This window comes from Ipomoea nil, unplaced genomic scaffold (assembly GCF_001879475.1).
Source record: "Ipomoea nil cultivar Tokyo-kokei standard unplaced genomic scaffold, Asagao_1.1 scaffold0317, whole genome shotgun sequence".
Taxonomy (NCBI): Eukaryota; Viridiplantae; Streptophyta; class Magnoliopsida; order Solanales; family Convolvulaceae; genus Ipomoea; species Ipomoea nil.
In genome coordinates this window covers 5,813,298-5,836,289 of record NW_017616745.1, presented here as the reverse complement: position 1 = coordinate 5,836,289, position 22,992 = coordinate 5,813,298, and the positions used below count along the sequence as shown (strand labels likewise).

General features: G+C 35.5%; 3 protein-coding genes across 9 annotated transcripts; 1 reads left to right on the top strand and 2 right to left on the bottom strand.

Moving 5' to 3' along the window:
• The first annotated feature begins 114 nt into the window (after window positions 1-114).
• LOC109170924 (glyoxysomal processing protease, glyoxysomal) lies at window positions 115-18,696 on the top strand. 2 transcript variants are annotated; one of them, XM_019320058.1, is made up of 14 exons: window positions 122-342; window positions 506-552; window positions 715-901; window positions 998-1,048; window positions 1,157-1,225; window positions 1,485-1,637; window positions 2,248-2,370; window positions 2,520-2,623; window positions 2,955-3,040; window positions 3,138-3,232; window positions 3,664-4,393; window positions 4,485-4,671; window positions 4,875-4,966; window positions 5,742-6,396. In XM_019320058.1, the coding sequence occupies exons 1-14, from the start codon at window positions 277-279 to the stop codon at window positions 6,005-6,007; spliced, it is 2,256 nt and encodes a 751-aa protein (XP_019175603.1). In that variant the 5' UTR covers window positions 122-276; the 3' UTR covers window positions 6,008-6,396. The 2 variants fall into 2 exon arrangements, with proteins under 2 accessions (XP_019175610.1, XP_019175603.1); XM_019320065.1 differs by lacking the exons at window positions 4,875-4,966; window positions 5,742-6,396 and adding an exon at window positions 18,686-18,696 and having other exon boundaries at window positions 115-342; window positions 4,485-4,703.
• Window positions 7,764-9,088, bottom strand: LOC109170959 (late embryogenesis abundant protein 76-like). 3 transcript variants are annotated; one of them, XM_019320105.1, is made up of 3 exons: window positions 8,771-9,088; window positions 8,269-8,494; window positions 7,764-8,181 (listed from the first exon to the last, which is right to left on the bottom strand). In XM_019320105.1, the coding sequence occupies exons 1-3, from the start codon at window positions 9,068-9,070 to the stop codon at window positions 7,919-7,921; spliced, it is 789 nt and encodes a 262-aa protein (XP_019175650.1). In that variant the 5' UTR covers window positions 9,071-9,088; the 3' UTR covers window positions 7,764-7,918. The 3 variants fall into 3 exon arrangements, with proteins under 3 accessions (XP_019175650.1, XP_019175639.1, XP_019175645.1); XM_019320094.1 differs by having other exon boundaries at window positions 7,764-8,494; window positions 8,771-9,086; XM_019320100.1 differs by having other exon boundaries at window positions 7,764-8,491; window positions 8,771-9,081.
• LOC109170902 (protein SMG7L-like) lies at window positions 10,114-14,758 on the bottom strand. 4 transcript variants are annotated; one of them, XM_019320049.1, is made up of 6 exons: window positions 14,634-14,758; window positions 13,730-13,797; window positions 13,035-13,631; window positions 12,494-12,616; window positions 12,165-12,367; window positions 10,114-12,061 (listed from the first exon to the last, which is right to left on the bottom strand). In XM_019320049.1, the coding sequence occupies exons 2-6, from the start codon at window positions 13,790-13,792 to the stop codon at window positions 10,297-10,299; spliced, it is 2,751 nt and encodes a 916-aa protein (XP_019175594.1). In that variant the 5' UTR covers window positions 13,793-13,797; window positions 14,634-14,758; the 3' UTR covers window positions 10,114-10,296. The 4 variants fall into 4 exon arrangements, with proteins under 4 accessions (XP_019175594.1, XP_019175586.1, XP_019175590.1 ...); XM_019320041.1 differs by having other exon boundaries at window positions 13,730-13,860; window positions 14,634-14,757; XM_019320045.1 differs by having other exon boundaries at window positions 13,730-13,850; window positions 14,634-14,757.
• Window positions 18,697-22,992: the final 4,296 nt, after the last annotated feature.

Here is a 22,992-nt window from a genome sequence, read left to right as displayed (position 1 = left end):
TGTAAACTAAGTAACAGGATTCAACTTTGGAAAGAATTTAATCAAGAGGGGAGTAACTGGTAACTGGAGTCAAAAACTTTTTGGACAAAATTAGTACGGAACAATTTTATTTTTTTTTTTTAAGAAAAAGGAAAATGGAAGAAATAGCGTCTCTACATTGGAAGTCGCAAAGAGCAAGTAGATTCTCGCAGTCTTCTTCTAGACTTCTACCGCCCTGCTCGCAAGTCTCGCCGCGTCTCAATTCAATCGTATGAACCTGACGAACACCATATCAGGATGAGCATCCAGGAAGTCATCGATGTCGCTCGCAATTTCGCCGTCATGGTTCGAATTCAAGGCCCTGTAAGTTCTCCCCAAATAAGTGATGCAATTATAAGTATGTGCGTGTGTGTGTGTATATATATGTATGTATGTATGTATTCAGCTACTGTGATCGTTCAGAAATCAGAATTGTTTGTTTATCTTATATTAATTGAAAATTTTTGAACCTTTGGTGTATTTTAAGGACCCGAAGGGCCTGAAAATGCGAAAGCACGCATTCCACTTGTACAAGTAAGTTTGTTTCCTCTCGTGTATTTGCTTGTTGTATATAGAACTGGTAGGAGTTATGAAGTTCATGAATATTTTACCCTGAATTGCAGTTAATTGAGTTATTTAATTTGGGAATTATTTGTTTTACTTATTGGTTGTTCATTTATTGCTAAATTTGAGTAGTTCTGGAAGAACTACATTGTCAGCGTCTGGAATGCTTTTGCCAAGCTCACTTGTGAATGCTTCAGTGGCCAAGCAGAATGTGGGTGAAGGCAATTTGCAATCTATGGGAGGTTATGTTTTGGTTATGACTGTTGCATCTGTTATTGAGCCATTTCTTTCACAGCAGCATAGAGACAACATGTCAAAGGTTAAAGATTTATACAGTTTAGTTAGTAGAATTTGCGTATGGTTCATGGAACTTTTATTGTGTTCTCACACATGGCATTTGCTGTTTGATACTTAGCTGGATAAACCAACGTTGATACCTGGTGCTCAGATTGACATTTTGACGGAGGTATACAAATCTTGTAACTAGAGTGGTTTGTTGTTAAGCAATTTGTCACAGATTATTAGGTGTTTGTTGATTTAGGCCATATTCATATGCATGCTATTTTATTTATAGGGTAAGGAGGCTTATGCAACGGAAAACAAGGAGGTTCTGCATTGGCTGCCAGCTGAACTTCTTAAATTGGTAGGTATTTGTCAAGGGATAACCTGTTTCCTTAATCTGATGACTGTTTGCATCTGTTATTTTATTAGAATTAATTTTGCAGAGGTGATTTGTCACTAATCTTTCTATGCAATTCACATTGCCCTGTTCACCACGTGATATGGAATTTTCTTTGCTTAGTACTGGAAACTGGTTTCATATTAGGGCTGGTCCTTTCTTTCTCATTCTCTCTGTTATTGAAAAATATCCTAGCATAGTCTTTTTGGTGTTATTTATGAAGGTTGATGTGGCTACATCATCTACTGCTGTCCAATCTCTGATTGAAGCTTCTTCTGGTTCAAATGGTTCAATAGAGCACGGGTGGGAAGTTGGTTGGTCTCTAGCTTCGTATGGAAGTGGTCATCAATCATTTATGGATTCTGCACGGAAGCAGGTAGTCTTGTTGTAGTTTCAACTTGTCTTCTTTTGTTGTCCATGCATGACTTTTTCAGTTTTTCTTAATAAACCAAATTGTTTTTGCTTGCGAATAAGAGATATTCAGCGATGATGAAAATTGAAATTGATTTAAAGAAACACATAGGGGGCATTTGTCGTTACTGACTAAATGGCAAAATCCAGTTCCTTGCTTTATGAGGTAGACGATTCACTTTTGGCTTTTGTGCCTTTAAGAGTCGATGCTACATGAAAACAACATCATTTTCATAATTACAAACAACTTAAAAGGCTCCACACTACTAGACAATCTGCTTTCAAATACTGTAATTACAATAAATGTAGAACAAAAAATGAATATCTCTTGCTTACTACTAGCTATATCTTCAGGGTACAGCATGCTTGCCAGATTCCACCATAGAGTTAGCTTCAAGTTCCCAATTATGAGACTACAAGGCAAATGTTCAGACATGTCAAAACAGAATTCACAAATGATTATGCTCTTTATAACAATATTAGAAAGGTCAACTAAAATGTTTGAAAGAAAATTCAGAAAATTGACTTCATAGATGTTATATCATGTAACAGGATTTCTCAAATAATCATTTCAGGTCGAGCAAGCTTCTTTCCCAAGCCAAACGTATACTGTGGTGGCAGAATCTAGCAATCCAAGTTTGATGGGCAAATCAACAACCAGAGTTGCTATTCTCAGAGTTTCTTCCACTGAGTATGAGGTATTAAGATTTTTTTTACATTTAGATGGCATCATATACTGTCAAAGGGTGCATGGCATGACATATGGCTGATCTGCTTTTGTTGCTACTGCTGCATTGTGATTGCTGAATTAAGTTCATGTTTAACTCCCATATTATTTCTTATTTAGGGTCTTCCGGAAATAGGCACGTCTCATTTTAATAAGAGGGGAGATCTTCTTCTGTCAATTGGTTCTCCTTTTGGCATCTTATCTCCTATTCACTTTTTTAACAGGTATTTACTTAATATGGAAGTATATTGCATATTTCAATAGGTTATGAACTCTATTGTTTAGTATTTTCCCATCTGACTACCAAAACCATGATGTTAAAACCACATATGAAGTAATAAACTAGCTATATGTTACTCTTATTAATATTTCTTCAAGTCTAATTATTTATGTGGTTTGCCTTTTACTTCATACCCTTACTGAAATTAGCTGGAATTGTGCATTAGAACTTTCTTTGAAATCCAATTTACCTAAGTCTTGCTTATAATATTAGTTTCGCCTGGTTCTTTATGGATTCTTCCTATGCTCCACTTTCTTGGCTTACTGATGGAACAGTGTATCTGTGGGATCCGTTGCCAACATTTACCCATCTAGCAACTCACAAAGATCATTGTTGATGGCTGACATCCGGTGTCTTCCTGGTATTAGAGTTTTCCACTTTTCCTTGTAACTTAGTGTTCTTTCATGAATTTCTAATATTCTGAAACTATGATTCCATTCTTACTCATAATGTGTTAGGAATGGAAGGTAGCCCAGTTTTTGGGAAACATGCAGAACTTATAGGTATCCTATCAAGACCATTAAGGCAGAGGACTAGTGCTGCTGAAATTCAGGTAAGCACATAGTGTTTTATTCTCTTTTTTAAATCACCCTTGAACTTGATAGATGTCTGTGCATCTGATCCACTGCCCACGAACCTCTCAGAATTGACACTAAAATGTGTAGCTTTCTATGCCAAGACTAGCATACACAAATTTGCTGCACCCTTTGATGCTTTCTAGTCCAGGTATTTGAACCTATTATTTAGTGTACTGTGAGAGAGTATTTTGATTTTCAGAATAGGTGTTCCTTTTTCTTTTCCCAGTGCATCCCTATGTGTTCGTCTGTGCATTTTGTGCATTTACTTTTGGCTTTTACTACATTAGGTATTTTTATCGCCCATTGTGCTTTCTTTAAAGCTGGAGGGAGGGTTATTCTTATTCTTGTTATTTGGTTACAAATACAGAATACTTGCGTAGCATAATAATGAAACTTTGGGTGACAGATGGTTATCCCTTGGGAAGCTATTGCATCTGCATGCAGTGATATGCTGGAGAAGCAGCCTCAAAATACCTGGAATGGCATCAACCATGACAATGGATTCTTGAGTGCTGTGGGAATGGGGACCGAGGGTGGATCCATAAAGGACATCCATGGGTATCTCTGTGCAGGTCCCCCACCATCATCCTCAATTGACAAGGCAACAGCTTCTATTTGTCTTATTACTGTTGATGATGGAGCATGGGCCTCTGGTATTTTGCTCAACAAACAAGGTCTGATCCTTACAAATGCTCATCTTCTGGAGCCATGGAGATTTGGAAAGGCATCTGCAAATGGTGAAGTACCTAAGACCAAACCCAAGGTTGTTTTTACACCATATGATCAATGCAAACATCCAGGTGACAAAAAAGTTAGCATCAACAGTAGGGATCAAGGTTTACCGCAAACAGGAATGGAACCTGTGGATTTTTCTCTTAAGAGAAGGCACAAAGGGTTTAGAGTCAACCCGGAAAGGTCAGGCAATAGGAATATACGTGTACGCTTGGATTTTATGGATCCTTGGATATGGACCAATGCGAAGGTTGTTCATGTTTCCAAAGGACCACTGGATGTTGCACTACTGCAACTTGAGATTGTTCCAGATCAGCTGTGCCCCGTTGTTATGGATTTCACTTGCCCCTCCCCTGGATCAAAGGCATATATTCTTGGACACGGTCTATTTGGACCACGATGTGGTAAATAGCTCCTGAACTCTGTCTCCCTAAAAAGGCCAAGTATTCCCATCTTGTATATCATTTGTAACTTACAATTCTGTCTTTTGTTTAGACTTCCTTCCATCTGCTTGCCTTGGTGTGATAGCTAAGGTAGTTGAAGCAAAGAGGTCTATGCACTATCAGTCCACTCAACAAACATATTTTCCTGCAATGCTTCAAACAACAGCTGCTGTCCATCCCGGTGGTAGTGGTGGAGCAGTTGTCAATTCGGACGGGCGAATGATTGGCCTTGTGACAAGGTAAAAGAATACAACCTATCAGGGATGATTATGTTAACAGCAGTAATTACTGAATGTTGGCATATTAGTTACGAGCATGGATGTTAACAGCAGTAATTACTGAATGTTGAAACAGTAATAATTATTATTTGAATTACACATCTATCAATTAAAATGCTTCTTAATGTCCAGTTTAAAGAACTGTTTATTTATTGTTTGCACAGCAACGCCAAACATGGTGGAGGAACTGTTATACCGCATTTGAACTTCAGTATACCGTGTGCAGCTTTGGAACCTATCTTCAAGTTCTCTGAAGGTATTTAATATTTGCTATAGCCCGAATTCATAATTTCATACTGTCATCATAGATGGCGAGGTTCTACTTTCCCAGAAAATGAAAGACGGAAAGAATTTTGTTTCCAGCAAATCACCCTTTATTTAGAATGAAACTTAAACTTGGCTGTCAAAAAAAGTATAATTTTAAAACTTAAAAGCAGCCTAGATCATATTCTACGGGTTTGGGATGGAAACTTTGTTTCCTTCAACCTGGATATTTTTAAGAAGTTTGTGTCCTCGCTAAAGAGTTAATTTCAGCAAAGATCCTCTGACTGTTAGCTTTTTTCGCAATTTGGACAGATTTTTTCCTGGACTATCAGAATCTTTTTACATTTAATCCTCCCGTTGGTTTAGCATTAACTAGGTGTGAAATTCAGGGGTAATGTAGGCTATTACACTTGAGTGCGGTGCACCTTTTCTCTTAGCCCAAAAAAAATTGGACTCCCAACACCCAGAAAAGGCATGTTTTGAGTGAAAAAAAAACCTACATTGCCACTGAAACACGCCTGTTAACGTTAGACTAACAAGAGTACCAAATGCAGAAAGATTTTGATAACCCAGGGCAAAATTTGTCCAAATTAATAGATGAAGACCAACTGGAAAAAGCTAATAGTTGGAAGAACTTTGCTGGAATAAACTCCCTCACTAAATTTTAATTGAACTTGTTTATAAAGTTTTGTTCTATACATGAAAGGCAATGAAGTGAAGGGCATGAAAAGTTTGAGCCTTTTTTTTATGTGCTATTTTTCTAACAGATATGCAGGAGTTATCCCTGCTGGAGTATCTCGACAAACCAAATGAGCAGCTATCTTCTGTGTGGGCATTGGCACCGCCTTTATCATCCAAACTAGGCCCCTCTTTACTCGACCTACCTCTACTTCCTCAAGACGGTGGTACTAAAGATATAAAGGGCTCCCGATTCGCCAAGTTTATGGCTGACAGAGATGAACTGCTGAAAAACACACCCCAACCTGACAAACCCGAAGGCTCTCAAACTAAATTCATTTCCAGCAAGTTATGATAGTCCAACCCCTCTGAACAAACAAAAAGTTTCGATACCACTGTTCAGATTCCATTCCTTGTTGGGATTGAAACACAAATTGTATCTTTGGTTGTACTCATGAAGCATCATCGATTGGAGGAAGATTGGATATGCGGTGGTTTAATTTGTAGCAGCCGCCTGAATGTTAGCAGTAGAGCAAACCAAACCACATATGAGAGATGAACACTGTACTATAGTAGCAAAAACAGGGCTTTCTTTATATTCTTATTGTAATGTCATTGTCAAATAAAGGGAGGGGAAATATGCTTTTGTGTCTATTGTAATTTGTACATTGGTGATGGCGTGATGCAGTAGATGTTTGTTATACAGGTCTGGGTTCATGGAGTGCTCTTTCCATTCATATATTATCGATTTTGTTACCACTTTTAGTCCTTCAGCTATTTTCAATTTTGATTGGTGACTTTATTAATCTATTTTAAATTTACGATTTTTTAAAAACGTTTCACTTTGTGTCTTAAATGTTAAGACTAAGAAGTCGATTTGTGTTTTTCACCAATTAAATTCTTAAAATTCGCCAATCACAAGTATTAAGCCTAAGAAGTCGTTGCTTTGATTCTTTAAATTTTTTTGGTCAAGTAGCTTGTAGTTCAATAACACTATCTCTTTAAAAATATTTAATAGTGTATTTACAAATAATTTATGATATACTCATGCTTTATAATAATACACTATTAATTATTTATAAATGTATTTGATAGTGTAAGTACTCTCCGGTATACTTATTAGAATACAAATTGTAGAATCTTGCTTAAACAAAATCGAGGGTTGAAAGTTCCCGATATAAATACTCAAGAGAGAGAGAGTAGCTAAAGTCCTTTAATAGGTATCAAATGCAGTATTTTACTATTTATAAAGGTGAGAAAGGGACACATGCCAGTCTTCGACATAACTAACACGTGTCACACATGCCGTCGACACACACCATTAGGTGTGAGTAATAACATCTACACTATTCAGAAATACACCATTGGAGGTGGTGAGTTATATGGTGTATTTTTTTGAGTCTGTTGTATATTCTGTGATGTTTTATTGCATTTCATTGTGGTGTGTTTTTTTAACACTGTTGGTGTATTCTTGAATTCCGCCGCACGGAAAGACCTCGCTGTATTTGAACTTTATTATATATATATATATATATATATATATATATATATATATATATATATATATATATATATATATATGGGACTTGTGGTCGGTCAAAATTGGGATGAACTCCTCTTGGTGAACTTACCTAATACCGAGCAGGTATAAGAAACATATGGGTAAGTACACCGAAAAAGATTTCCTATGAGTACTATTTAAACATTTCCAAATACGTATCATCTTCTTCCAAATACATCATCTCCTCCCAAATACATCATTTCCTTAGATATAAATAAGATATGCACAATTCACAAAATTACTAGTTCTATACGTTTCCAAAGATATAAATAAGATATGCACAATTCACAAAATTACTAATTCTATACGTTTCCACACAGAACTACTCATGTGCTACTAGTTTGATCTCATTTCTAGAAGTTCTCACGAACTAGTAATTATTATAACTGCACATTCTCACAAGCTACTAGTTCTTAACGTCTTCACAAAACTACTAATTAATATTAACTACTAATTAATATTATTTAATTGCACGTTCTCACAGGCTATTTATTCACATTTAGTAGCACTTAATTAAAAAAGAAATCTCAAATAATATTTAGATGATATGGATGGTAAACATGATAAAAATGAAACATCATTAGAAAAACAAGCATATAATATGTTTATGGGAGTGATTTACTACTTAGAAAACAACATATAACATAATAATAATAATTAACGACATATATATATGCCTATATAGAACCACTACTTTTTCCCGTTTCAGAATTTATTTTCACCGGCACGCCGCCTGAGCTCCACCACATCCTCGTCCATCGTCTTCCCAACATCCTCCGGCGGCGACACCTTCCTCGGCTTGGTGTGATCTTCAACGTAGTCCTCCACATCCTCCGATTTCCCCACCACAGTTTCCTTAATCTTCTGACCCGTCTCCTTCGCCGCCCCCCACGCCCCCTGCACCGTCTGCTTCGCCTTCTCCCCTATGCTCTCCGCCGCCTTGTTCGCCCCCTCCTTGGTCCTCTCCGCCGCCGCTCCCGCCGTCTCTTTAGTCGTGTCTTTCGTCCTGTTCGCGTACTCTCTCGCCTTCTCCGCCGCCTTGCTCGCCCCCTCCTTGGCGTCGTGAGCGTACTCCTTCGCCCTGTCCTTGGCCGCCTCCGCGCCGCCCTTGGCGTCCTCCTTCATCTCGTGGGTTCTCTCCTTGGTCCTGTCCGCGGCTTCTCTCGCGCTCTCTCTCGTCTTCTCCGCCACCTCCGCCGCCGCGTCCCCCACGGTCCTGTCTCCCCCATACCCTTTCTCGTAGTCTCTCCTCTTGTAATCCTCCGATGCATGAAAACCCTGCTTCAATAATATAATTGCACAACAAATTTATATATACATACATACTTTCTGCTCTTTCCATTATTATCTACAAAACTTCATGCACCTGCTTCAATGCAAAATGAAGTAATAACACAAAATCTGAGACTAAGAAGAAGCAATCCAACTATCAGCTTAGACTTTTAGTTGAGATCGTTGCAGCACATGCTTCGAGCAAATACAAGAAATTTTTGAAATATCCAGTATATATATATAAAAGATAAAAGATATTGGAATAGGTTATGTTGTTATATATACCTGGGGGGAGGAGGCTGAGGAGAAGCAAACTCTGGAGAATTTGGGTCTGGGAGAGAAAGAAGGGGATGGAGAAGCAGTCTTAGAGAGGAAAGAAATTATGGCGTTTTTGGTCATAGACGACATGGCTTCTATATATGAAGGATCGGAGGCGAAATATAATGAAGATTGATCAGATTTTTGTACCGTATGTGTTAGTTTCTGCGATAGATATGATTTTGGGGAGGAGTGGGGGAGAGCTGAGGGAGGTTTAAATTCATGGTCGAAGAAGATGGAGTTGAAAGAGGGGACAAGTGGTGTCATCTCCAGGAGATGACACCTTTGCATGAAAATGACACGTATCTCACTGGGGTGCATGACATGCCATTTTTGGAAGGTTGGAATTATCTATCTATATATATATATATATATAAGAAAATGCCACCTTTGCATGAAAATGCTCCGGATTACAAACTCATAATTAATTTAAATTATGCACAACATAATGCCGTTAACGGAAATAGAAATTAATTTTTTGTTTTTTTAAAAAAATCGGACGTTAAAACAACGTCGTTTGCAAATATAGTGCCGCACATGGTTACACAGCATAACGCTTCGTGATAGTTCACCTCCTCCTCCCACGTGCTTGTCTTGCCGGCCCATCAACAGTGCAAATTATGCTGTGCAACCGTGTGCACCACATAGTTGCAAAAATGATGTCGTTTTGACTAAAAACTCGCGTCCCACTTAAAAAAAAAAATTAGGTTCGATTCCCGACAATAGCATTTTTTTGTGCATAATTTGAATTATATATCCACAAATTTATAACTATATATCCACAGTGAATGAATAACACAAAATCCAGAATGAATGAACTAAATATCCATAAATTCATAACTATATATCCACAAATTCATAACTATATATCCACAATAATGCTGTTGAGGGGAATCGAAACTGAATTATTATTTTTAAATAGAACGCGCGTTTTTAATCAAAATGACGTCATTTTGCAACCGTGTGCACCATACAACACAAAATAACTATTGCATCAACACCTCCTCACCCACCTTGGGCCACCATGACCTTAGCCCAACAAGAATTCTACCCCCTTAGGCCTAGAACAAATAGGGCCGATGGACTATTATAACAACACTTATACCATGGACCCACTTTACAAGCTAAACCAGATCAAAATACACAATTTATATACTGAATGTTCAAAATTTTTACGTACTGAATATTCACAATTCAAAAAGTGGACGTCCACAGAATAATTTGCACTATTATAAGTTTATTTTAATAACTTAGCAGTATAATAAAAATGAAGCAAGGAATATTGTATGCAGGGAAATGTATACAACTCATTGGCTAGGTAACTTTCTAAAATGCATTCATCTTTCAACTGTTTAAAACATACATTAGCCCAAACCCCACACTAAAAACTGCAGTAAATCCAGTAATGATGCTTACATACATTATACATACATGCAATGTGATGCATATATAAAGTTAGAGAAAATCCCATAAAAGATGGAGTAATATATGTATCAGTTCCCCATAAAAGATGGACCTCTGAACTGATACTCTGGCTGCAACTGAAGCTCTCTCTCTTTCAGATATTGCAGCAATAATGGTGGCTGCTCTGATCTCACCTCCATACCAGTGCCACACACATAAGGGGATGGCCTTTGGTACCCGAAAAGGGGCTTATCTCTTCTCTGTTCGTCTAGGCCCGGGATGAGAGGACCGGGAAGCATTTGTGGGCTCTCCAAATACAGCGCTGCTGGGCTCGAAGCCAACGGGTTCCCCCACTGGTCTAAAAGATCGTACCTTGCCATGTTAGCTGCATTGAGATTGAAGTGAGATGGCCAGAAGTGAGTGTTGGATCGGTTTCTGTAATGGTATAGCCATTCGGACGAGCTCATCCCTTGCAGTGGCGAAGAATACCCGTCGAGAAAACTTGGAGGAGCTCCTCTCACGAGATTGAATGGTCCCCCCCGAGTTGCTTGCCAGTTCGGGTATCCACTCATTGGTGATGCCCCGAGAATCCCATCGCCTTCCTTGCTGCCCTTGAACCACGAGGCATCTTCGGGTAAAAGCGGGGCAGAAGGCACTGGACTTACATAAGGTGGAGGAGGAGAATCGTGAATTGCTGCAGAAACGTGGGATGAACCAACTATGGGGTCTTTAGTTTCGGTAATCGAAAGGGCATTGAAGGGTTCGGGACTGAGAGTTTCGTTGTCAATGACCCACGCCTTGAGGGATGGAGGTCCAGCAGGGTAAGCTGACGACGAGTCTTTCAAGACACTACTCAATCTCGGGTTAGTGGTATCAGGGTGGAAACTGAAAGTATCAGTCTCTGATTGGCTTTGCCCGACAAAAAGCGAGGAGGCACGACGCAAGGACTCATCGGTTTCCTTCGTTCCTTGAGCAGAGACACGATCACTCGAGGGGGGGCGGGATGTAGAAGCAGGAGCTGAGTTATGTCTTGTGATAATGGGCTTAAAGAGAATGACTTCTTCCTCCTCTGCAGCCACGTTTTCTTTGCCCGGGTCTCGGGATTTTGCTACCAAAGAGCTGAATCTTTTACCAAAATTATCAAACACGATCCAATTACGCACCAAATCACCTGACCTTCCTGCAAGTTTAGTCCCAACGAGAAATATACGTCGAGCTCTAGATATATTCCTCCTACAGAAGTTATCCAAGCATTCCCGATGGCCCGTGAAATCCAACTTCACGTGTGCACGGGCCATCGGGTCGAACCCCTTCAGCTCGTGGTCCTCCCAGAGAGCAGTGTTATCTCGAGCAACTTCTTCATTTCTAAGATCAATCCGGTTCAGAAGATCAGCAAAGGCACCGAAAAAGTAAGACATGGCACTCGTGACCCTTTCATCTCCCGTGTGAGCTTCTGCTCTTTCAAGCGTGTTTTCTAACCATTCAACGAACACCAGCACAGCGGGTAAGAGCGGGCAATCTTCTAACTTACCCCCGTTGCTCATACATCGCTCGACGATGCGGCCCGTGCAAATGAAAGTAGCAGTTAGTGCCAATTTAGTCAAGCTAGACTCGGGCTCGGGCTCGGGCTCGTTATCCTCTTTCTGCACCTCCCCCCCTTCATCACTCTCGGTCAGGCAGTGGATGATGAAGATGAAAATGGTAACGAGTTGAAGGGTACGATAAGGGCCCTCTCTCGATAGATCCATAAACTGATACGATTCGAGTGCAGCCTTTAGGTCTTCATCACCTAACCCCATCAGAGCTTCTAATTGTCTAACCGTGGAAGCAAGCGTGTGGGGAAAATCCTCTAAACTGCATCATAAAAGCGTAAACTAGAGTATCAGTTGGATCACCAAGATGGAATATTCGAATCATACAATAGAAATGGATGATATGTTTCTATATATATATGTACCTGGATCTTAATAGAAAGAAACTTATCAATCTGACAAACAGGCGCCATATATCAGATTTTCCCGAGGAAACACTTTCAGTGCTATTGTCATTTGACGAACCGTCACTTCCTCGGGATCTCGTACTCAAGAGTGCTTTTTCCGATGGTTTTAGCAAATCAAGGTGTGCCTCGCTCGAAAGGGACTGGAAGTGAGATGACCTGTTCTGCAGAGTAGAAAAGATAACGGGGAACTAAGAGTTGAAGTTCTCTAGAACGAGAAAAGGTTAATAATGTATGTTTCGAATTTCTACCCTATGATTAGGAAAAAGTGGCATAAATACCTAACTTACCTCCTCGAAGAGCAGCATAAGGTTATTCCAGGCATCGGGAAAAGGCTCCTTGACAGCCAAACTCCTTACACAATGATACAACGCGAGGAAAGGATCACCAACGTACGTTGCCAAGAGTGCAAGCTGCAAATGAGTTTACATCTTTATATTTAGATAGTATTGTTGAGTTTGTCTCATATAGGGATCAGGAATATGTGTTTGTCTCATACAAAGAATAGGAGTGAAGTGGTTTGGGTAGACCCATTGTATAGGGATTAGATGTATATAAATACATTTGTTGTATCCCTAGGTGTTGTCTGATACATAAATCTTGCCTTCTTTACTTTTCTGCCATTATTATTGTTTCTTGTTCTTGTTAATCTCAACAAATTGGACTACAAAAAGTCAGGAATGATACACTCGAACTCTTCAGGAGTTGATGGGATTGAAGCAAACGCTTTCCTATCGATTAAATTACAACCTTTACCCATTGATGTCCTACAAAAGCATATTAGACTAGCAGAAAAGCATGCCAAGGATCAAGAAGATGATGTCTGGGTACCTGATTATGCGGGTTTCCACTATCAGGCCATATCCACGATGCTTCGAGATAATAGGTGGCTGCATCTGACCACTTACAAGCATCATGTTTCTTACAAAGTTCATTGTACCTAGCGAGATCTCCGAGGCAAACCAAAAAGCGATGGCAAGCATATTGGCATTGAGGGAACTTCGTAGGTCCCGCCAAACACGAGGAGGCATCACCCTTCTTTCGGAGTAAGAGTTCCCCGGGAAGTCCACACGTTCTTCTAAGTTTCTTAACTAAATCCCGATAAAAGTCACTAGCTTCAGCTAGAAACGACTTGAACCCATCCGTGTGTTTATCGATATCGTGATGGGAACTCGTATCCTCCTCCGAACTTTCACTTTTCCTTTTCTCCGCATTCGATTGTCGTATCCATTTCCGATACTCATCGATGTGCTTATAGTGAAGCTTCCATAAAGAGAACTCAACTTCTTGAAGCCCCACCACTTTGTAATCATTCAAAACGATATTCTCATAGCTAGCCCGGGCCTTATGGTAAAGCTCACGGACCTCTTTATGCAAGAGACCTTTAGAATATATCGACGCCAACAATTGTTTCTCTACGCTAGCAATCTGGGAAGGCGGGAACGACAGAACAATCAACAACTTTGCTAAGATAAGGAGCCCTAAGCGGGATTAAAAACAAATATGAATCAATATATCCAGATCACCTCGAGAAGAGCATTGAGCTTTTCCTTTTGATCTTTGAACGAGGCAGCCTCTTTGGTATTCATGGCCACTACAAACAAACGTCTTAAACAGGAGGATCGATCAATCTCCTCGTTATTATACCTAAGTAAGACTAATAAAAGATTAAAAGATCAATCACACACTAAAACAGATCATAATCAACTGAAACGAGCATTTCCAAGAACAGATTATCTGCAAATTCCCTTATTTCTGCTATGATAATGACTAATATCACTACAAAAACAGCTTAAAAGAGTGTAATTAAGGCACATCATTAGCACAATATCCAAAAAAACATAACATTAAACCACATAATCAACAGAATATCCAACATTAATGATAGTAAAACAACAAAACATTCAACCTATTTATGAAAATGCAGTGACTTGAGGTAGCATTTCCACATAAGAGGGAACAAGGGGAAAACCAAAAGCAAAACCTGAGAAGACTTCAAGATTATTTTGTATCACAACATCTTTAAGCCATCAAACAAGAAAAAAAAAAAAAAAAAAAAAAAAAAAAAAGGACACAAATACCCCCTCATCAATTTTATTTCAAGAAATTAATATTTTCAAGATAGAAAAGCATGGTGATCACCATTCACCCATCACACAAGAAATTCTTGAAGAATACAGCTTGGGATTCAAGCAAATTGGGGAATTCTTACAACCCATAGGTTAAAAACAAGAAACAAAAAGATTGCAATTAACATTGGGGGAAAAAATATTTGTTTAAAAAAAAATTTAAGACGCAACCCAAGTACCAGAATTTGATGAATGTTTGCTTGAAAGTTGAAAAACAGCATAAAAAATTGATCAGAGGGGATTAAAAAAAAAGGTAATTTGATGAGAAAGATGGGAAGAAGCATTGGAGTGAAAGAGATACCTCTAGAGAGTTGAAGAATCAGCTTATCTTCTAAGCTGCTTACATTTGTGATTGGAGAGAGGTTAAAAGAGGTCTTTGCACAGTGTTTTTGTTTTAGTCATGAAAATGGTAAACAGACAGGTGGGAGGAAAGGTGGCAAGTCTTAATGAGCGCTTTTCTAATGACTAATATACCCATCTCTCTCTCTCTCTCTCTCTCTCTCTCTCCGCAGCCACTATCTAAATTGCACTATGAAATTCCATGAAAGTGTTAAATCGGTTGTTATACACATGGCCCTATTTGGTAAAAAAATTGGTGTATAAGTCAATTTTGATTTATTTAACTATTATTAATTATTAATTGTTTGATTTAATTAAAATATCAATATAAGTGTTTGTTTAATTAGTTTTTTGCAACTATAAAATGCTAAAATTCAAAAAAGTACTTCAAACAACTTTTTTAATTAGTTTTTTTACAAAAGAAATTATATCAAACAGCTATCAGCTAACGTTAATTTAGCAAACACTTTTCTATAACAGCTAATGTTATTAACTAATTATACCCTCTAATTAATACAATCAACTAACAGCTAACAATTATCAGCTAACAGGCATTTACCAAACAGGGCCATGAAATGGTAGAAAAAATCGATAGACACTCTTCGAACACTCGGGATTTGTATATTTTTTATTTTTTTAAATGTATTTAAAATTTTTTAATTTTTTAAAATTGGATAACTATAAATTATTTAATACTTTAAAAGTTAATACTAAAATATTAAAAATTAACCTAAAAATATCTAGAATTTGAACAATTTAAGCTTATTTCGCTCAAAATGATGTCTTTTTGAGTGAAATAACTCATTTTAAAAATGAAACAAATAGCTAATCGACCGACTAGGCGGCCTAATTGGTGTATAGGAGGCCTAAGCAGCGTTTAGGCGGCCTAGTTGGTCGCCTAGCCGGCCAGCCGCCTAAACAACCGATTATGGTGATACACTAGACGCCGATTAATCGGTGTCTAGACGAGATTTTTGTAACAGTAGACCCTGGTCCTAAATTGTGTATTTTTAGTATTGGAATTGTGAACTTCTAGAATATAAATTGTGTTTCTAATACAATACCTACAGGGTCATCAAAAATTGTGAATTTTTAAAAAGTAAATTGTGAACATTTAGTCATTTAGTATGTAAATTGTGTATCTTTGGACCCGGGTCCATCTTGCAAGGTGAACCCTATCCACAAAATAATTTGTCAGTGTTAGCAATAATCAAACTCGTGACTCACGTGAACAAAAATTATTCTTCACTCACTTGTCCACCCGACTGACCGATCCCCCTTTAGAGGGAAATTCCCTATTTTTTTTCAATTATAAATTTATTAAAACTTAAAAGATTCATTCACTTTTACTATTAAATCATTGAAATTGTACTAAGTATTTAATATTTAATGATCATTAAAAAGAAAAAAGATGTATTAATACACAACTTTTATCATAACATTACATAAATTTAATATTGGTTGGAATTTAACTAATACTTCTTTTTTAGATGATATCATAATTGAAGGTGGAGAACCATCACCAAAAGTCTATAAGTTCTATCCCTTCTCCATCAAGCTAAACCTATCAGAGTATATTCACTACTTTTCTCTTATAAAATTATTTTATTAATTTTTCTGGGTCTTCTTTAAACATTAAATAATAATTGTGTGTATTCAATGATTATAGATTTTTTTTAGTTTTTTGGAAAATATAAAATACATATACTTGTATATTTAGAAAATTAATTAAAAAATAGAGATTGAAAAGTTGGAGTAAGGAAAAAAGGAAATTGAATAACGTAATTAATATTTTTATCATTATGAAATTAATTTGTATTCATCTCGAGTCACATCTGTATTTTCTAATCTCATTTGATTTTGTTGTTGTATCAATAATCTGCTTATCAATTGCACCAAATTGTTAAGTTAGTGGTTTCTTTTGATGGAGACAAAGTTTTAAACTACTAAGAAAGAAGGATGAGTTTCATGGTAGTTTGCTAGTCTTATAGGATCACCATCAAATCAAATAAACTAGTTCAATAATGTTGACTTAAGGTGTACTTGACTATTCAAAATAGACATAAAGAATTAGATATAGTCTTGTTTGAATTTCATGGAAATTGTTTGTTCGAATAAAATCAATGAAAAATAGTAGAATTGGATAGTTTGGTACGAATTTCATGGAAATTGTTTGTTCGAGAAAAAATCAATGGAAAATAGTTCTAATAGCAATCGCTTACAAATTAAAGACAAAATTAATGAATTGAAATTATTAACATAAATGTAACAAAACTAGGCTCAAAGTGAGCACATCTCCTTTGTGCTCCAATACAATCATTATATCGTGCATTAGGGCGCACAATGTATTGTGCGCGCTGCTCAAAACGACGTCGTTTTCTAGGTAAGAGTTTATGTATGTGTATTCTGTTAAGAGTTTATGTGTATTATGTATTATGTTAGATTATGTGTATTATGTTATGAGTTTATGTGTATTCTATTATGAGTTTATGTACATTCGAAACAAGGGATTTTTTTTTTAGAAGTTAACGGCAAAAACGGGAAACAAAATTTCTTTAAAAAAAAAAAAAAAAAAAAAAAAAAAGAAACAGATACAAAACGACGTCGTTTTGGCCAGGGCGCATAATGCATTGTGCGCCCTGGTGCACGATATAATTTGGCGCACCAGCATTTGGCTTGTCTGCTGACGCAAATTATTCTATGAACCTGGGCCCAAATGTTCACAATTTACCTTTTAAAAATTCACAATTTGTATACTACGAACACACAATGTTAACATAAATGCAATTGATTACCTTGTTTTGTATTCACAAGTTCTTTTCAAATACTGCAGTTACACAATATTAATAGATTAGGATTTGATGACCATGTATTGTGTTCACAAATTTCATGTGTTTTGACTTAAAAACACAATTTATATTCTAGAAGTTCACAATTCCAATACTAAATGTACACAATTTATACGTCATTTAAGACCAGATAACAACCTGTCTGCTGAGTCATTCAGTTACCGTGATTTACATCCTCTCAAATGCTCTATCGGGTCGGGATGTGGGGGGCCTTGGGGGGAGAAGAAATGTAACAAAACTACATGTTAAGTATGGCAGCAAAGCGTTGTGTACTCTTTCGTTTTGGATAATGAGGTAAACTCACAACCACTATTTGAAAGTATTGATAAAAATTGAGCTCATGACTTTTAGGTATAAGAATTATATATGTTGCACCCATTTAAGCGTTAACCATCCCTTTTGAAGCATTATATGTACTCTTCCCTAATGTATTTTGCTTGACATGTCAATAGCTTATAAGACTACTTATTTTTATTTTTTTTCAATTAACCCTTTAATAGTATAGGAGAAATGGCATGCCTGCAAGTGTTACTTACATTTTTTTTCTAAATATAATATAAGTCTCGATTCATATATATAATTGTATGAATTTTATAAATACTCATCATAAACATAACATACATATCCTATATCATTACCCTAGATACTATGTCGATCAAGTTGTTTTAATTTCAATATTTTCATGGTATATTTTAATTTATTGTAAAAAAACATTACCATTTACTAACCTGTACATAATTGTGCAGTAACTAGTATTAAAATTAAGTGTTTATATTTCAAATACATGTCAATAACAGAATGTTAAATTTGACCTTTCAGACCTCCATCGAACTAGTAATATCATATGGAGTAAGATTGAACTACAATTTCTAATTAACATTATGCAATATGTCACTTTTATATACTTATGGCTTGACTCCAAGGGTTGATTTGTGGCCTACTTGTTGGTTTAAAAATGACTTCAAACAAAATTATTTACTATAGATGAAGATTGGTTGGCCATATACATTATGGTTTCCATTCCCACCCCATATATGCATTCATTAAATTAGTATATGCGAAAAGTCTTCACTTAAGACTTACATTTAAAGATAATGTGAGAGTTTAATTGATTCCTGTCACAAATATTGGAGGATTTGATTTGAGTTAGACTCTTTTTGCTCAGAAGTGTATAATTTAATGGTGAATTTCAAAATTAATGTACTTGGGACGAGTTTATGGAGTCTAAGATAATGGGATATAATCTGGCGAAACCGAGAAACTTAATTATAAAAACAAAACAAAACAAAAACAAAAACAAAAACAAAAACAAAAACAAAAAAAAAAAAACAAAAAACATCATAAGATAACAACATAAATATTTTGTCAAATATAGAAATTTGCCATCCAAGGACAATTAATAGCTCACCTAATCCATCTGGTTTTATCTTTGGTCCCACTATCCATGAATGTCTTGTGAATATAGGGTTAATGTGGTTCATTTTATGACCGTTCAAATAACTAAATGCATAAATTTTACTGACAACATTATTTTTTATCAAACAAATTAAATAACACGAATAGCATTAATACATTGACTTTTTTTTTTAATGCTATTGACTCTATTACCATGTAGTATCTGTACATAACTACTTTTTCAACCTATTGGAACATAAAGAGTCAATATCGCCTCCACTAAAACGATAAAATATTGACTTTTATAAAATTATTATTATTATATTAAAAATGAAAAATATTGATGGTTTGCTTTTCTCTTTGAAATAAACCTTTATGAAGATCCATGAATCACAATCCGTATCTCCTTATGGTGTTTCGCCTATGAAAGCGCCTTTCTTTTTTTCTTTGGGCATCCATCCAATGCATTCTTTTCGATCGTGTACTAAGGCACATTAAATGTTAATCCAATCTTGACAAAAAATAAAGTAAAATCAAGTAGATCTCTAATTTACCTCTTAAATCAAGTAGACACATAACTACTCATCACACGAGACACATAACTACTCATCAACTTCATCTACATACAAACCCTAATCACAGATACACAACATCTCAAATAGAAATTCAATCAGAATAACATAATAATAATTCAACAATAATCCTAGAAATTGTTTTTAGATAAGTAATCACCGCTTATCAGACACGAATTCAATTAATTGCATCAACAACCAAATAAAAAACAAGTGAAAATCTATAAACAAGAAAACATATAGATCGTAATTGTAAAATTTATTTGAAAAAGACCTATAATAGACCGGTCTGTCATTGGCTCACTGCCAATTCCTACGGAGTAATCATCTCATCCATATCGAACACACGCAACACAATAAAAATCAAATCCAGATATGCAATGTCTGAAAATCCGCGAAAGAGAAAAAATCGCAAAGATAAAAAAAAAAAAAAAAAAAGGGAATGCTAATTAAAAAAAAAAAAAAAAAAAAACAGATAACGGTGAAAACTAGAGTGACAAATTAATCCGTTAAAATCAAAGCGTAAAACAGCGTTGTTTGGATCCAGGTCGAGTGGTCGACAATATAAATTGCCGGCGGCAAATTATGCTCTGGAACCATGTCCATCTTGCAAGGTGGACACGGTTCCAAAACTGTTCATAATTATGAATATATAGTTCAAAAATTATGAACATATAGTTCTATAATTATGAACATAGAGTTGTGAAAATAATTATAAACATATAGTTCTATAATTATGAATATAGAGATTCAATAATTGTGAATATTTTTTTTGAATGCTACTGACTCTATTACAATGTAGTATCTGTTCATATACATTCTCAACCTACTAAAACACAAAGAACCAATAACGTCACCACTGAGGCTCAAACTCACAACTTTCTAAATGGAAGTCCAACCCGATACCATTAAACCACATATTCTTGGTCAATAATTGTGAATATGATCCTTTAAAAAAAATAATTGTGAATATGAAGTTCAAAAATTATGAATATATAGTTTTATAATTATGAACATTTAGTTCAGTAATTATGAACATAGAGTTTTGTAATTGTGAATATAGAGTTCAATAATTATGAATATGAAGTTCAAAATTTATGAATATATAACTTTATAATTATGAATATATAGTTCAGTAATTATGAACATAGAACCATGTCCACCTTGAAAGGTGGACACTATTCCACAGCATAACGGTTGCATCCGGCAAATTATGCCCTGGACCCGTGTCCACATTGAATTGTGGACACGGGCCCAAAACGACGTCGTTTTTTAAAAAAAAAACGCGTCATTTAGTTTTAAAAAAAAAAAATCGCGCGCGTTTTGCCGTTAACGGCGTTATTTTTTTTTTTTGGATTATGAATGTACAGTTATGCCGTTATGAATGTACAGTTATTCCGTTATGAATATACAGTTATGCAATTATGAAATTATGAACACAGAGCTCTAACATTATGAACTTACAATTATGAACATATATAGTGATAAAATTATGACCATGGAGCTTTAAAATTGTGAATATAGAGCTTCGAAGATTATGAATGTACAGTTATGGAGTTATGAATGTACAGTTATAGAGTTATGAATCTACAGTTATGGAGTTATGAATCTACAGTTATGAGATTATGAATCTACAGTATGGAATTATGAATGTACAGTTATTGATCAAATTATGAACAAAGAGCTCTAACATTATGAACTTACAATTATGAACATATAGTGATAAAATTATGAACATAGAGCTCTAAAATTGTGAACATAGAGCTTCGAAAATTATGAATGTACAATTATGGAGTTATGAATGTACACTTATGGAGTTATGAATGTACAGTTATGGAGTTATGAATGTACAGTTATAGAGTTATGAACGTACAGTTATGGAGTTATGAATGTATAGTTATTAACATATAGTAATAAAATTATGAACATATACTCTTACAATGAAGCGGTTTGAAATTAAAAAAAAAAAAAAAAAAAAAAAAAAAAAAAAGGAGATAACAATGCCTAACGGCACTATTACCCGTGTCCCTTGCTGGACACGGGTCCAACGCATAACGATTGCATGCATCCCATATTGGGAAATTTAGCATATGGTCCATTTCGTTTGGGCTCAAATTCTGACCCAATTTAGTAGTTAGGGTTCATAGCTTGGGCTGGACCTGCAAAATTTTTAGAAATAGTTAATCTTAGTTTTCATCTGTTTTTAATTTTAAAATTTATAATTAATCTATACTATATATAAAAACAAAATCCTGAAATTTTAACTTCCCGCCCAATTCCTAAAAAATCTCTCCTCCTAATAAAATATATTGATTTCTACTTTCCCATTCGTACAATAATCCTGCGTTAAAATTCTATTCTCATATTATTATAAAATACTGTAATACAATCTATACTATATAAAAACAAAATCCTGAAATTTTAGCTTCCCGCCCAATTCCTAAAAAATCTCTCCTCCTAATAAAATAATATTGATTTCTACTTTCCCATTCGTACAATAATTCTGCGTTAAAATTCTATTCTCATATTATTATAAAATACTGTAATACAATCTATACTATATATAAAAACAAAATCCTGAAATTTTAACTTCCCGTCCAATTCCCAAAAAATCTCTCCTCCTAATAAAATATATTGATTTCTACTTTCCCATTCGTACAATAATTCTGCGTTAAAATTCTATTCTCATATTATTATAAAATACTGTAATACAATCTATACTATATATAAAAACAAAATCCTGAAATTTTAACTTCCCGTCCAATTCCTAAAAAATCTCTCCTCCTAATAAAATATATTGATTTCTACTTTTCCATTCGTACAATAATTCTGCGTTAAAATTCTATTCTCATATTATTATAAAATACTGTAATACAATCTATACTATATATAAAAACAAAATCCTGAAATTTTAACTTCCCGTCCAATTCCCAAAAAATCTCTCCTCCTAATAACTTTTGACTTTTGACACTAAGTTGTAAAGTGTCAAAAGTTCGGCAAGGCATAACTTTTGACTCCGTTGCCCGTTTTAGACAAATGTTTTTTTGAAATCGCATATTTTTTCGAGATCTATCCACCGCAAACTGTCGTAGGCGGTTTGGCCCACCAATTTATATAAAAAAAAATACTTTATTAAAGAGTTTCTAAGAAAAAACTATGAGAACCTTATGTTTTATTAATGAATTTTTAAAATTTTTAATTAAACAATTGTCCCGTGCATTATTTTATAATCTTTCTTTATAATTGGTCAAATTATTTAATTATGGTAATTTGAGAATAATTAATGATGGTAATAGAAATCCTAGAAGAATATAGAATTGAACAATATTTAATTATTGTTATATTATTATTGTGACTCACGGAATACAAGAGTTAATGCCATTTTTGGTCCTAGACTTATTGGGGCATTGACACTTTTCATCCTCCATAATAAAAATTGCCACCTAGTAGCCACTGTTATTGATCGTTGGACAGTGTTGATCCTCCGTCAATGATGCCGTTTGTT